This window comes from Sceloporus occidentalis, unplaced genomic scaffold (genome assembly GCF_023333645.1).
Source record: "Sceloporus occidentalis isolate IW3139 unplaced genomic scaffold, rSceOcc1.0.p SCAF_37, whole genome shotgun sequence".
NCBI classification, from domain to species: domain Eukaryota; kingdom Metazoa; phylum Chordata; class Lepidosauria; order Squamata; family Phrynosomatidae; genus Sceloporus; species Sceloporus occidentalis.
The window spans coordinates 5,207,361-5,221,054 of NW_028317017.1; the positions used below are offsets into that span (position 1 = coordinate 5,207,361).

Genomic DNA, 13,694 nt, shown 5'->3' on the forward strand with positions numbered 1-13,694 from the left:
GCTGAAGGGCAGCTTAGTTTAAATCCTGCGAGCACCATGGCAGAACCGGGCGTGTGGCTTTACCGGGACCTTCCCAAAGTGGTGAGATCGGTGCATTAATCGGTGCTCACTGCATAACGCGTATCCTTAGTGCATTGCTCTCATGATTTAATATGTATGCGGCGGGGTTCGAGAATCGGTTTCTCTTGAGTTATTTCATAAATAATGTCGTGTATATAGACTACTGACCATGTTTCACATATCGGGCAATAAAATATTTCCTAATACATATTTCTGGCCTTTTAATACTTGTACAGTATGTGATGTCATAAATCGCTCTTATTTCTGGAAGTGCTTCATTAAAACATCATTACAGGTTCTGCAATGTCTTCTACTTGTAATCCTGCGGGAGGCATAGATTATATAAAGCAGATCTATGGAATCTATAACTATTGCTGAATATCTGTCATGTCACAGGGCTATTAATCAGTTTTTTCATATGTTTTATCTTTTTTTGTAATTTTTGCATAATTTATTCGTGTTATACTTTGGTAATACATTAGAACGTCTTCTAGATTTTAAGCTCTTTGAGCAAGTTCTTCCTTGCCTTTGACTTGTCCTGATAAAGATAATGGTGTCCCGGTGCTGAAAAGCAATGAAAGTGTTTTAATGTCTGTCTGTGGTCCTTTTTTTTTCTCTTTCTGTGGCTGCAAGTTTGTCATGCTTACCAGTGCTTGTTCTAGAATGGCGTTGAACATAAGCATTAACATGTAGCATAAACAATTGATTTGTTTGTTGTATGCGGTTGGTGTTTCATGTAAGACCTGCCGTCATCTATGCAGTCACCGTATCTGATCCAGCCTGATGTCACCAGTCAACTTGCAGAAGTTGCAGGACCCAAAGTTTCCCAGATAATGGATTCTCGCCTAATATTTATATACAATATTAACAGAAAAATGTATGTCTACTGTGTGTATGTGTGTGTAATATATATATGTATATATATATGTGTGTGTATAATATATATATATATTACACACAATCTACTTGTCATTCCAGACAAAATATAAGGTTCATTGTTAACTGCGAGTACCTTGTAGCGGTTGACTGGGAGTTCTTATTGGTACGGCATTGATCAATTCTTCTTGTTTAAGAATGCATGGATGGGCAGCTGCTAACCTGGCTGTGTCCACAAGGTTAAATGTAAAGATGTAACATTGTCTTTTCTCGTTTGACATTATACAGTATATTCTTGGTTTTGCCGTGTTAACAGTGATGTATTTCTTGAATGAAGTAGGGTTAGACAGAACACCGTATGAAACATCCGAATAGCCTCTCTGGATAAGATATCTTATCTGAAAACGTACAGAAGCTTCTTAGATAACATGTGAATTCTTTCGAAAACAAAGCATGTCAGAGCTGACATTTTAGAATGTATATAATGCCTTCCATTAGACGTGAGACCGGTACAAATTATGTGAAAGTATTTTTTTCAGTTATTAAAGTAATCATGTCGTTGCACAATATCTTACTTTTTTTTTTTTTTGCTTAAGGTATATTATTGTAGCTTTTGCATCCAAAGCCAACTAAAAAAAATGTGAACAGTAAATGACTTGTTCTTATATTCTCTTTTGTGTAGGAACTCCACGCACACTTGAATGGATCCATAAGTTCTGCAACCATGAAGAAGCTGGTAGCCAAAAAACCTCATTTGCAGATTCAGAATGGGATGACAATGATAGACAAAGGCCAGAAAAGGACTCTAGATGAGTGAGTGTTAAGGATATTTCAAGGATGGATGGAACCTCGCTCAACGAGCATTCAACTTACACTGAAGAGAACACTCCTTACATCATAGATTAGGGAGACTGATCCATGCATGGCAATAGTGTACAAAAATAGGCACAACTACTGGCTGGCGTGAAGTCACCAGATGGAATTCTTTCTTATTTACATTTCTCTTTTTTGTGGTAGGAGCCAGATAGAGGGGATTATGCTCAGAGTGATTATATATATATGTATTATATTGTAGCCAGCAAACAAATGTATTGCTGCAATATTATCTTTGTTTGGGATTCTTTGCATACGTCGGTACTTTGTTTTTGTGGAATTGGTAAGCCTTCTCATGCATTCCCATCCTGTAACGTGCGGAACACTTTCTGCTTGATAAATAAAACGCATGAAGTCTATTAAACATGCATTGCTATACAATATTCTGCAATGTAGTTGAGGATGAATTGGTATTTAATGGATCATAATGAACTCGTATTTGTTTGCAGATGTTTTGAAATGTTTCGCATTATTCACCAAATTACAGATACGGCAGAAGACATATTATTGGTAAGTTGGCTCCGGTACCTGTTTAGAGTAAAATTAAAGATGTACATATGCGGGTAATAATCTGAGTAATTGCTGATTGTATCTTATTGATGCTGTGCCACTTAGTCACAGCTTTAATTGTGGGAATTAATATTTCCTCTCAATGTATAATTACACAAAAGCACAAATGTTTGATATGTCTTTTTTTTTTTTCCTTGGCACTCTGGGCAAATGCCTGGTGGGCCTCTTGTCGATAGCGCCAGGCACTCACTAGATCTGCAGATCAAGCACTGAAGCGCGTAGCCGGTGGCTACATATCCCCGGCTGCACTCTGGGCCGCCTCGTTGTTGCCAGTCTGGCCCTGCTTGTGTCACATGACAATTAAGAATTTCCTGGAAACTTATAAAATTTTGACCAAGGCAACATTTTTATTGATTAAAGAATTAGCAGAACACAAAATGATATTTCTAAAGCTGCATTTAGATTGAAGTGTTACACTCAGGGAATGCACAACGGCACTTTCCACCGCACTTTAAGCTCTTGAGCATTTATTATTATTTATTGTTTTATATTATGTAGCTCTGTACAATGGGTAGACGGGACATAACAAATAGTATGTAATGGAAACGGGTGAGGAGGGCCCTGCTCAAACGAGCTTACCATCCAACCTCATTTTTCAGTTTTTCCCAAAACTAAAATATCTGTTTTCTTGTTTTGTCTTCATAGCTAGCCCAAACATGATGATCATATTGACCTTGAGTCAGTATCTGTATATGCATTTGCCGCTCCTAATCTTTGGGGCTGGAATTATACTGTGCGCTTTGTGCAAGGACAAACATAGCTGGGATAGATAGATAGATTTTTTCCCAAACTAAAGGTGATAATTAACAATATATAGGTAACAGTGTGTGTTATTGGGGTGAAGATACCTGTGGAACTGTCCTTTCTATCCCTACAAGGGGGGCCACATTTAGTAGTTACCCGCAGATTGCTTTATTTCTTCCCATTCTTCTGCGTATAACAAATGTTCCCAGGACACTGCTAAGCCGGTAGCTAATTTGGAATGTAAGTAGATAAAACATTGTCATGAAGACACTGACTTAACTATTATTTATGTAAAACCAATTTAGCTGCCCATTTGGTGGGATTTTATTCTCCCATCCTACCGGATATTTGTATTCTTAAAACACTGACATGTTTAGGTCCCTCTGCTGCATGTTATATTTGTTCTATTTCTCTGTTTACTTACCCAGGTAACTAAAGATGTCATCAAAGAGTTTGCTGATGATGGTGTTAAATATTTAGAATTACGAAGCACCCCTAGAGAGTCTCCCACAGGTACAACACAACCTTCTAACTATAACTATCCACATGTTTTAAACTGCACTGACTAATAAGCAAATGATAATCAATACCACAAGGTCACAGACGTATGGGAGTATGTATCTACAACTAGAGAACAGCAGGTTGCGTTTGATCTACAACCATCATGCGATTGCTGTGGATCTTGGCAACCTTCGCTTGCCACTAATGCACAGCTTCATGCCTTTATTATTCGGTAAAGAACCCCTTTTCCTGTATAAAACCGTTGTGATCCTTCATAGGTATGACCAAAAGGATGTACGTGGAGACTGTACTTGAAGGTATCAAGCAATGCAAAGAAGAGGAACTTGACATTGATGTCAGGTAAAACATGCCATATATATTATAAAGAATTTTTTTTTCTTTTGGCAGTTTCCACCCCTGACCCCACACTTCTGTTTATTTTTGTAATGGATGCTTCAACTTGGTATAACTATTCTTTGGTGTAAGGGGTATCCTGCACAGTGTTGATACACGATACATTCTGTACATCTGCTAGGTTCCACCTGGCTTGGCTTGATGGTTAATTAGCAGATTTAGCTGGCTAGCATGCCATTAGTATGGATCACTCCTGAAACTTTTCAGTGGGGGATAAAGAGCTGGGAGAGGTAATTAAAGGTTAACTAGGGGAAATTAAATAAGACCCATTTAGGCACATGTAGTACGTTTACACAGACACAATCTGTATTGGTGCCAGTGGTGTATTTTTCCACTGGCACTGCCCTGGGTCCAGCATCTTTATAGCATTAAAATGCGGTGTGCTCCATAAGACGCTGAGTGTCGCGATATGACGTCATATCCCACCGCTATATGGCCTAAAGGCACGTGGCACCTTTTAATGCCGCCTACCAAGGCTGTGCTGGCTCAGTGTAAATAGGCTGGTTGGAGAGATCGGATGAGAAACCAGCTCATTGAGCAGCAGCTCGCCAGAGGCCTGACAACCCGGAGGGGGATCTGCTACCCCCTTTTTGCAGCAGGGGGTATGCATGTCATCCCAGGACAAGATAAATCTAACAACCATGTAGTAGTGAGAAGACTGGTCTGCACTGATTAAAAGGATTGTGGTGCAAAGTGATTTTATCAAGTAACAACCAATTGAATGTTTCTGCTGATTGGACCATACCATCGGCAGCTGTTGGGATGAGAATGTTTAAAGCTTTGCACTCTACTTTTTACACAAAACCTCTATTACATTGAGGTACTTCTTGGCTCTGCAACGTGTGCATCTGATCTGTTATTAGTAACGCCTTCAACTGTGTCACACGGACATCTTTGAACACTTAATGTGTGGACTCAAAAACTTTAGTTATGGTCAAAAAGACTAACAATTGACCAATGTAGTTCAGTTAGCGTGTTTATAAAGCATATTATACTTGCATTGGTAACTTGGCAAGCCACAACTCCTAAAGTGTCACTGATCATGATCCTATTAATCCAGTGTTATTTTAGTTGAGTTTTCTTTGGGCCTCTAAAAGGCCTATTAAAATAACAGGATTAAGTGAGATTCTCTCACTAAAGATACAATAATACTATTTGGCAGTAGTCATTGTGTTTAAAAATAAATAAATATCCAGGCTGTGCTACAGCAGACTGGTCACAATCTGCAAAACACTCTGTACCTGATATACATTTTCTGTTTGTTCAGGTTCCTAATGGCGATTGATAGACGAGGGGGCTCTACAGTTGCCATGGAGACTGTTAAACTTGCTGAAGAATTTTTCCATTCCACCGATGATCTCGTTCTTGGTTTGGATCTCAGCGGTGACCCAAGTGTGAGTTTCCTGTTCTGATTATTACTTTTTTTAACGTAATTGACACAAAGAACATACGGACATTTTTAGACAGACTTATTAAAATTAAATTAATTTAAATAGTTTAATTAAATAAGCAGCGGGGGATTCACGAATGACTGTCGTAGGATGCCTCAAGGAACAGATACCGAAAGCGGTGAATTATTTAAGGCGGATCTGCCTATGTCACTGCTTACTGCTGTTGTGGGATACCACGACTAAAAGGCTTTATCTAAGATGAGCCATCTGCTGTGGGGATATAGGCATTAGTGAGATAATGTAGAGAAACAAACAATAGCGATGTTTACATGGTTACGCCACAAGTAAATGTTTGCTAATTTGTCTCAAAACACAGGCTGTGTATATTAAAGTACATGTAACAAATGCTATAGCTATAGATGTCTGCAGAGGTAAGGATACTACTGTGATATTCTTTATTTTCATTCTGATTTGAAGACAACCTTACCAAGATGAAGAGATATTTGTATCAAACACTGCTTAGCGAAAATTGTTTTTGCTTTTGGGTTATATAAAATGGTTTTGTAAGTTAGCAATTTTAAAACTGCATCAGATTTGAGCACAGATTCCATAATGGCTGGTAATTGACATTTTAAACTTTACTGAAAAAAAACTTTACAGCTACTTTATAGAATTTTAGATTCTTAAAGGGAGATTCCAGCCATCATACACAATTTAATACATGTCATATTGGAGGATCTTCTTTAGAGTTCAAGGAGATCTAACAAGATTTCAGCGATTGGCAGCACTTTTCTTGCTAGTAATTGGCTGTTGAAAGCAGCCAAAAGTGGCACCATATCCAGAGAGCAGGGTGGGGATTGCGGTACATTCATTGGAGTCTTTTATTTATTTTTTTCTTTCTTTTCTGGCAGGTAATGCATGCACATTATAGTTCTTGCAAATCATTCTGTTTATGGGGGTTGTATGGGAGATTAGGCTGTCCCTACAATGAAGCAAACTGTTAACCCTTTAAGGACGAGGTCGTAAGGGATATGTCACTGGCCACTCTAGGTCAAAGGCTGTGCTCATGGAACGTCTCTGGGGTTATAAAAGTCAGGGGGTTATAAAATACAGGGGGTATAATTAGTGCACGGAAACATTTTAAAATGCCACCATTTGAAATACCCTGAGGTGTCTAGTTTTCAAAAAAATATAAATTGATGGGGTTAAATTGAATTGGTTGGCTTCAGAGATGTCCCGAATAGGACTGGGGGGGCCAGGATGACCAGTTTAAATTCGTGTGGCCCCCCTCCACCCGAGGGCAAAAAATAAAATAAAAATAAAAATCCCTACAACATAAATATATGGTTTCAAATGTGTCCCAAATAGGTAATGGGGCAGTATGACCTGGTTTGAGAAAAAAAAGGGTTTTGAAATAGCAAAACACTACTTGTACTTATTACCCTGTGACTTGCTAAAAACACTGGGTATTTCTAAACCCAGGACAAATATTTAGCATCTGTCTAGCAGGTTTTTTTTTCATTTGTTTTGGTACATGAATAAACATTTTCAAATAAGTCATGAGTTTTTTTTGTGGGTTTTTTTTTTTCTTCTTCCAATATTTCAAAATGCTCACTTCTTAAGGAGTTAAACATGTTGTCACATCTTAATTTCTATAACTTTTTAGGTCCTTTTTCTCTTCTTTGCAAGTACATGGGGGAATGAATAAGAATCACCCACCAGCTCCTTGGCTTGCACATCTAATGCTTGCCATTGCGCACATATGCTGTGTGTAGGGTTGCCACGTTTCTTGCTAAAAAAAATACCGTCTGTGCTAATTTGCATAGTTGATTATATATGTGTGACATCACAGGAAGTAATATATAAGAGATACAATACATACGCGAAGGTCATGTTCCTAAATCACACAAACATTCAAATAATAAAATCACATAATTATAAATAACACTTATTGAACAAAACCTAATAAATTAAAGGGAACACTAAATACAAATACATCTGACAACTTCACCAAATAGTGCAAATGCAAATGTTTAAACAGCTCCTGTGTATGCAGGCAGGAGTAGGGACATAAGGCTTTTTCCTCCACAGGCAGCGAGCTTACACAGGCCGGCCATGAAATGAAACAAAAAATAGAGTCTGGCAGGGTGCTCTAAATACCAGCCAGGTGGCAACCCTAGCTGTGTGATGTATTTTTGTTATGTCGCTAGGACAGAATTTTAAGCTCCATGGTTGAATTTAAAGAGTTCCCAATGACTTCAATGTAGGCACTTTCCTGCCAGCAATTGGCTGCTTCCAGCAGAGGGCCTTGTGTGCTGCAGCTTCTACTAAAAGTGCGTTTTTTGTTTCAGTTAAAAAATACACATTAAATTATGCATTTTTCTTTGGTGGGTCAGAATGTGGCACTAGAATATCCCTTTTAAATTGGTTACTTACACGCTGCGGGAGAAAAAACTGCAGACTTTCTTGAATGTGGCATCATAAATCTGTGATACCTAAAATAGGATGTTGATTAGCTTTAAATATACAATCCATGTTTATTTTAGAATGTGGGAGCTAGAGAAAGATTTTTAGAAGCCAGAAATGAATACTTTCACAGACAGTAAGAAAAAAACACAAAAGTAATGTTTTTTGGAGCCATGGCTCCATAGCTCCTGAGATGTGTCCAGAGATTCTAGTTAAGCAATAGTCGGATCGGTATTACATTTGTTAATAATTCTTGTTCTAAATAAGGATTGTAAAAAAACGTTCCGCTTATTTTGCCTACCTGTAGTGTCCAGGATTTAAACCCTATTGGCGTTCATCGTAGGAATCAATGAATTGTCACGCGTTTCTCTGCGTGGGAATATATATTAGTTATGGAGTGTCTTGACTTTAAACATCACTTGCAGAGTTTAAGGTCTCAGGACCTGAATTTTAAGTCATAGTTATAAGTAGGGCTGCAACTAACGATTATTTTAATAATCGATTAGTTGGCCGATTATTTTTTCGATTAATCGGATAAAAAAAAACCATATGCAAATTTTTTGTTTATTTAAAATAATTTAATGAACTGGATGTTAAAAAACAACTTAAAATTTACATTAACATTCTTATTTTGTTATGATGTAATAAAAAAACAATATTTTCAAAGTACAAAAACCCAAACACAATATTTATGAAACAAAATAACCCCAAACATTCTGAAAAGAGGTGGACTGTTACTGTTCAAGAAACTTTGCCCCAGCCCTGGCACTTTGCACCCAGCACTTTGCACTTTGCACCTAGCACTTTGCACCCAGCACTTTGCCCCACCCCTGGCACTTTGCACCCAGCACTTTGCACCCGGCACTTTGCACCCAGCCCTGGCACTTTGCACCCAGCACTCAGCACTTTGCCCCAGCCCTGGCACTTTGCACCCAGCACTTTGCACTCAGCACTTTGCACCCAGCCCTGGCACTTTGCACCCAGAACTTTGCACCCAGCCCTGGCACTTTGCACCCAACACTTTGCACCCAGCCCTGGCACTTTGCACCCAGCACTTTGCACTGTGCCCCTGCACCCAGTCTCCAACTCTGCCCTGCACCCAGCCCTGCCCCCACATTCTGCCCTGCCCCCACACTCACACCCTGCACCCACTCTGCCCTGCATCCACACCCCCACTCTGCCCTGCACCCAGTCTCCCACTCTGCCCTGCACCCCCACCCCCACTCTGCCCTGCACCCAGTCTCCTGCCCTGCCCCCACACTCACACCCTGCCCTGCATCCCCACCCCCACTCTGCCCTGCACTCAGTCTCCTACCCTGGCCTGCCCCCCCACCCCCACTCTGCCCTGCATCCCCTGAAACCCCACCCCCACCCCCGCGAATCGCTCTGTGCGAATGGAGCCACTCGCACAGAGCGAACCGCTCTGTGCGAACGGAGCCACTCGCACAGAGCGATTCGCACAGACATGAAGAATACTTACCTCCGGAACGCGTCACATCCGTCACGCAGTGCAGAGCGTGTAGCGGAAGCAGGGAACGCTCGCGGAGGTAAGTAAAAGGAGCCAACAACGAATCGATCACTCGATTAATCGATAACGGAAATCGTCGACAACGATTTCCGTTATCGATTATTATCGATTTTATCGATTCGTTGTTTCAGCCCTAGTTATAAGAATCTCACAGTTATGGCTCCAATACCACCGCAGAATAAAAGCAAGTATGCTTTGCCAGGCCCTGCTAAGTGTACAGCTTAAATTAGTTGGGGGGGTGATATGCAGTCTGGGATCATTCTGCTATGAGTAGCTGGGTGGTGTGTTGTATGTACAATAAAGACAGACAGATCAGGCAGAAACTTCTTTATTCCATGCTCTCTCTTCCTCTCTCTCTGCTGCCCCCTCCTAGTTGCATCACAGGACTTAAGGTAGACCATATATTAGTATTTAAGGTAGAACTTTAGAGTTTGGAAATTAACAACATTAACAGTGTCACAAATCAACATAACATTACATCACAGGTGGCTAATTAGAGGGGTCTCATGATGTCAGACACATAGCTGCTGGTTGTGAATGTGAAGAGGAGTGCTTGGGTAAGATGGTGGTTGAGATGTGTATATCGGAGTGTCATCCTATTGAGAATTACATTTGTTTTGACTGAACGTGGTGTATGTCTGAATATACACGGACGTGGCTGAGAGTAGTCCGTGTGATTGACAGTGACGCGTTGTCAGTGTGTGTCTGGGTGATATAGGTGTATAGCCTATATAGGGACTCCGCACCCCCCCATTTGTTAATCCAAATGGGCATTTTTTTCTGGGAAGATACTGAATTTCTGTCTCATTTTAGGATATTTTGCGGGTCTCTTGAAGTCACAAGCTTGGTGAATAAGCCTGGTCTGACAGTATCAGGGCGCATGCTTGTATGTCCTTCTCATCTTTGTGGATTGGTGCAGCACTGAAATTAATATAATTATTTCCATTTTAAGGTAGGGCACGGTAAGGATTTCATCGATCCACTCAGTGAAGCTAAAAGGTCCGGGCTCAAATTGGCTCTTCATCTATCAGAGGTACATAACCGATATTAACTCATCTACCATCATCTAATGTATTTCTGGATCAGGCGAAGATGTGCGTGTGTAAAAATGAAAAGAATAGCATATTTTGGTTTTGCGAATAAATGGAAATTATTGAAAATCAAATCTGAAGTCTGCAGAGGTACAGCCAGTAAAATGTAACACTCTGCACTTCTTCAAAGCAATTTAAATAGTTTCTTTAAAATAAAGATCTACTTCCCCTGAACATTTAACAGTTGCCGTTTTCTCACATTAACCGTATTGTATATAAAAATATAGTTTCGCAACTTTTTTTTAATAGCATGTGAAAAATTCTTATGTTGACCAATTTTCCTATTTTCCTTGAGCTGACGCAAGTAAGAGTTTAAGGTGCTACTTTTTAAATTGAGACATTTTATATATAATATATATATCACCCTTTTTTATCGCAGATACCCAGTCAACAGGAGGAGACCACGCTTCTACTCACCATTCCCCCAGACCGAATCGGACATGGAACGTTTATGAATAACTCGCCTGACATAGTAGAGACGGTGAAACAAAAGCAGATACCTTTAGGTATGAAAGCCCCTATAGCTAATACAAATTGATTGCAGCACTAATCATGATTTTTAATATGTCAAGGGCCATATTGTATATACCTAGAATATGTGAGCCAGTTCACATAAATCTTAATACAGGTTAACCTGTTAGTGAACAGAGGCTATGCTGTCTTCAACATAGCCCAAAAAATGTTCTATATAATATTGGTTTGCCAGCAATTCTACGGCCTTTGTATAAGCAGTTAGGAAGTAGTAGTAGGTCAAAGATATCTTTATTTTTAGCTGTCTCTTTGCACTAGGAGGTACAGATCATAAAATAACTCTCCATGAACCTAACTTTAAATAGAATTGGTGCACTTCTTCCACGATTCCATGTAACGCTTACTTAAACATACTGTTAATTGATAGACCAACATTGGTTGTCCTGCGAGACGTTTATATAACTGGAGCTTGACAAATCCCAGGATCTAGATGGCTCCTAAAATGTTATTGCTGCCACGTTTTTACATGATGATGATGTCTGGATACATCTCGCCGGTCTCATTCTACGTAGATTTCTCCACTCCTGCTCAAAACATTATAGAGCTAGATCTGCAAACTGCCTGTCCTGTCTCCATTACAGAATCTTTATCGGTGGGGTCTGCAACGCACGTTGTGTCTTGATGTGTTTTGATTCACTGTCTGTTTGAAATGAATTTATCATGTCATGACTCACGGCCTTGTGGACACACACAGAATAATGAAAATCAATTTCCATATGTTAGACTATGAACATCATCTCAAAAATAGCATTTCAAAGGAAATTGGTGAATTGAGAATAACAGATCTAGTCGGCAAAGTGGAAAATTCTGTATGATGTACTTTTATGTAGCTGGCACAGAATATTCACATCTCTGTATATGCAGATCTGACAACTGTGCAAACTACAGGTGGTTATTTACTGTATGGTCTATATAACCATTAGATTTTGTATTTTGGCTGTCCTGCAGCCTCTTAAACATCTCGCTGAGTTGGTTACTTTCCAGAAATATAAAGATATATGCGTAGGATCCACAAAACTAGTTTTGTCACACCTGTTTAAGTACTAGAGGGGAAAAAGCAACACGTTTCTCCACAATGTGTTTGCATGTAAAGGGTTAACCAGTGACAAACCGTACATTATTTCAAGTGGTATGGCTACTAGGAGGGTTAATCCTATGCTAACTCAACATATAATAACCTGATTGTTCTTTTTATCACTCTTTAGAGCTTTGCTTGACTTCAAATATTAAAGGACAGACCGTCCCTTCTTTCGACAAGCATCATTTTGGATTTTGGTACAGCTTGGGTCACCCTTCGGTGCTCTGTGTAAGGATCCCTCAATTTACTGCCTCGGATTAAATTAATCTATAGATTGTTACTGTATGAGAAGTAGTTAACTGATAGCTTTGTGGCTGTGGTCCAGCTCTCCGATGGGTTGCTGTGAGTTATGAGAGTTGTAGACAGCTAGAGAGCTGCCAGGCAAACAAGGATACAGGCTCAGCCTTTAGAAACTCATGTTGGGATAAAGAAAACGGATAACAATTTGCCAAATGACGAGGGTTCTTGGCATTCATTTCTTCAGGGCTGAGCTGGCCCTCCTTAATGCATAGTTCAGTGATTTTATTATGCTTTTATAGAGGGCCATCCAAGCTGCTATTGTGACAGACGCTCACTAGAGTCTATCATGTAAAGTGAAGTCAGTGAGCTCTTCAGCCAGCTCCCTCTTTATCGAATAAAACCAACTAACATGTACAATGCGCTGGACGTCATGGCTGGCACAAACACGTTCAATACGGTAGCTGATATGGGTTTTTGCTGTCTTGCAGACCGATGACAAAGGCGTATTCGCGACCGATCTTTCACTGGAGTACCAAGTGGCAGCCAATACCTTCAACTTGAATTCCCAGCAAATATGGGATCTTTCAGAACAAGCCATTGATTACATTTTTGCATCCGAGAGTATAAAGTCAAACTTAAAGGAAAAGTGGACGAAGCTAAAACAAGGGCTTTTGGAAGAAGATGCATGATATGTAGCCGGAAGAAAGGACGTCTTGGCTTAAAGCTGAACACCGTCCCGGCCATAGCTATAACCTGGTAGTTTGCCAGTAGTAAAATATTACATGATATGTCTGTGTGTCATAGAGCCTACGTCTATATCAGCAGACAAATAGTTTTTATGAAGATTGTACCGCACACAGAAGCTTTAAATATATTTTACTAGAAAAAAGGTTTTATTCTTTTAAGGTCATTTGTGTTCTTAATGTGTCACTAATGACGAATGAAAATCATGTAGTAGACTGCATATTTATTAACAATAATGTATCAGTTTGTCCTAGTCTGCTAATTCTAGACTTGATTATATGTATTGTATGAAGCGCTGCGTAAATAAAAGATCATTATTCTTTTGTGTCTACTTTAATACACATCCAGCTATTGATAATGTCCTAAAACAAAACTAAAGAGGAATTGTTCAACAAATCTGAGGTTTCGTATAAAAGTAGCAGTAAAAAAGGAAAATGAGGTAGGTCTAGGCTAGGGAAAAAATTATTGGTTGAAAGACTTAAGTCAATTGACATAGGAGCATAGAATCCTTAATTTTAACGGTACATAAGAGCCATTCAGCCCATTTTTTTTTCTGGTGTAAAGACGTACACCAGAACGTATTCAAT

General features: G+C 39.5%; 1 protein-coding gene across 1 annotated transcript; it reads left to right on the forward strand.

Moving 5' to 3' along the window:
• Positions 1–36: 36 nt before the first annotated feature.
• LOC149297765 (N6-Methyl-AMP deaminase-L-like) lies at positions 37–13,052 on the forward strand. Its single transcript, XM_089488212.1, has 10 exons — positions 37–81; positions 1,619–1,749; positions 2,259–2,319; positions 3,552–3,636; positions 3,903–3,984; positions 5,306–5,432; positions 10,376–10,456; positions 10,894–11,020; positions 12,251–12,351; positions 12,852–13,052. Exons 1-10 carry the CDS (start codon positions 37–39, stop codon positions 13,050–13,052), a joined length of 1,041 nt encoding a protein of 346 aa, XP_089344338.1.
• The last annotated feature ends 642 nt before the right edge of the window (positions 13,053–13,694 follow it).

Excerpts from the sequence above, each read along its gene's own strand:
- LOC149297765 (XM_089488212.1), top strand. The coding sequence starts at position 37 with ATGGCAGAACCGGGCGTGTGGCTTTACCGGGACCTTCCCAAAGTG. Across the intron at positions 3,637-3,902 it reads CCCTAGAGAGTCTCCCACAG|GTATGACCAAAAGGATGTAC; the intron begins GTACAACACAAC and ends GATCCTTCATAG. Across the intron at positions 12,352-12,851 it reads GTCACCCTTCGGTGCTCTGT|ACCGATGACAAAGGCGTATT; the intron begins GTAAGGATCCCT and ends GCTGTCTTGCAG.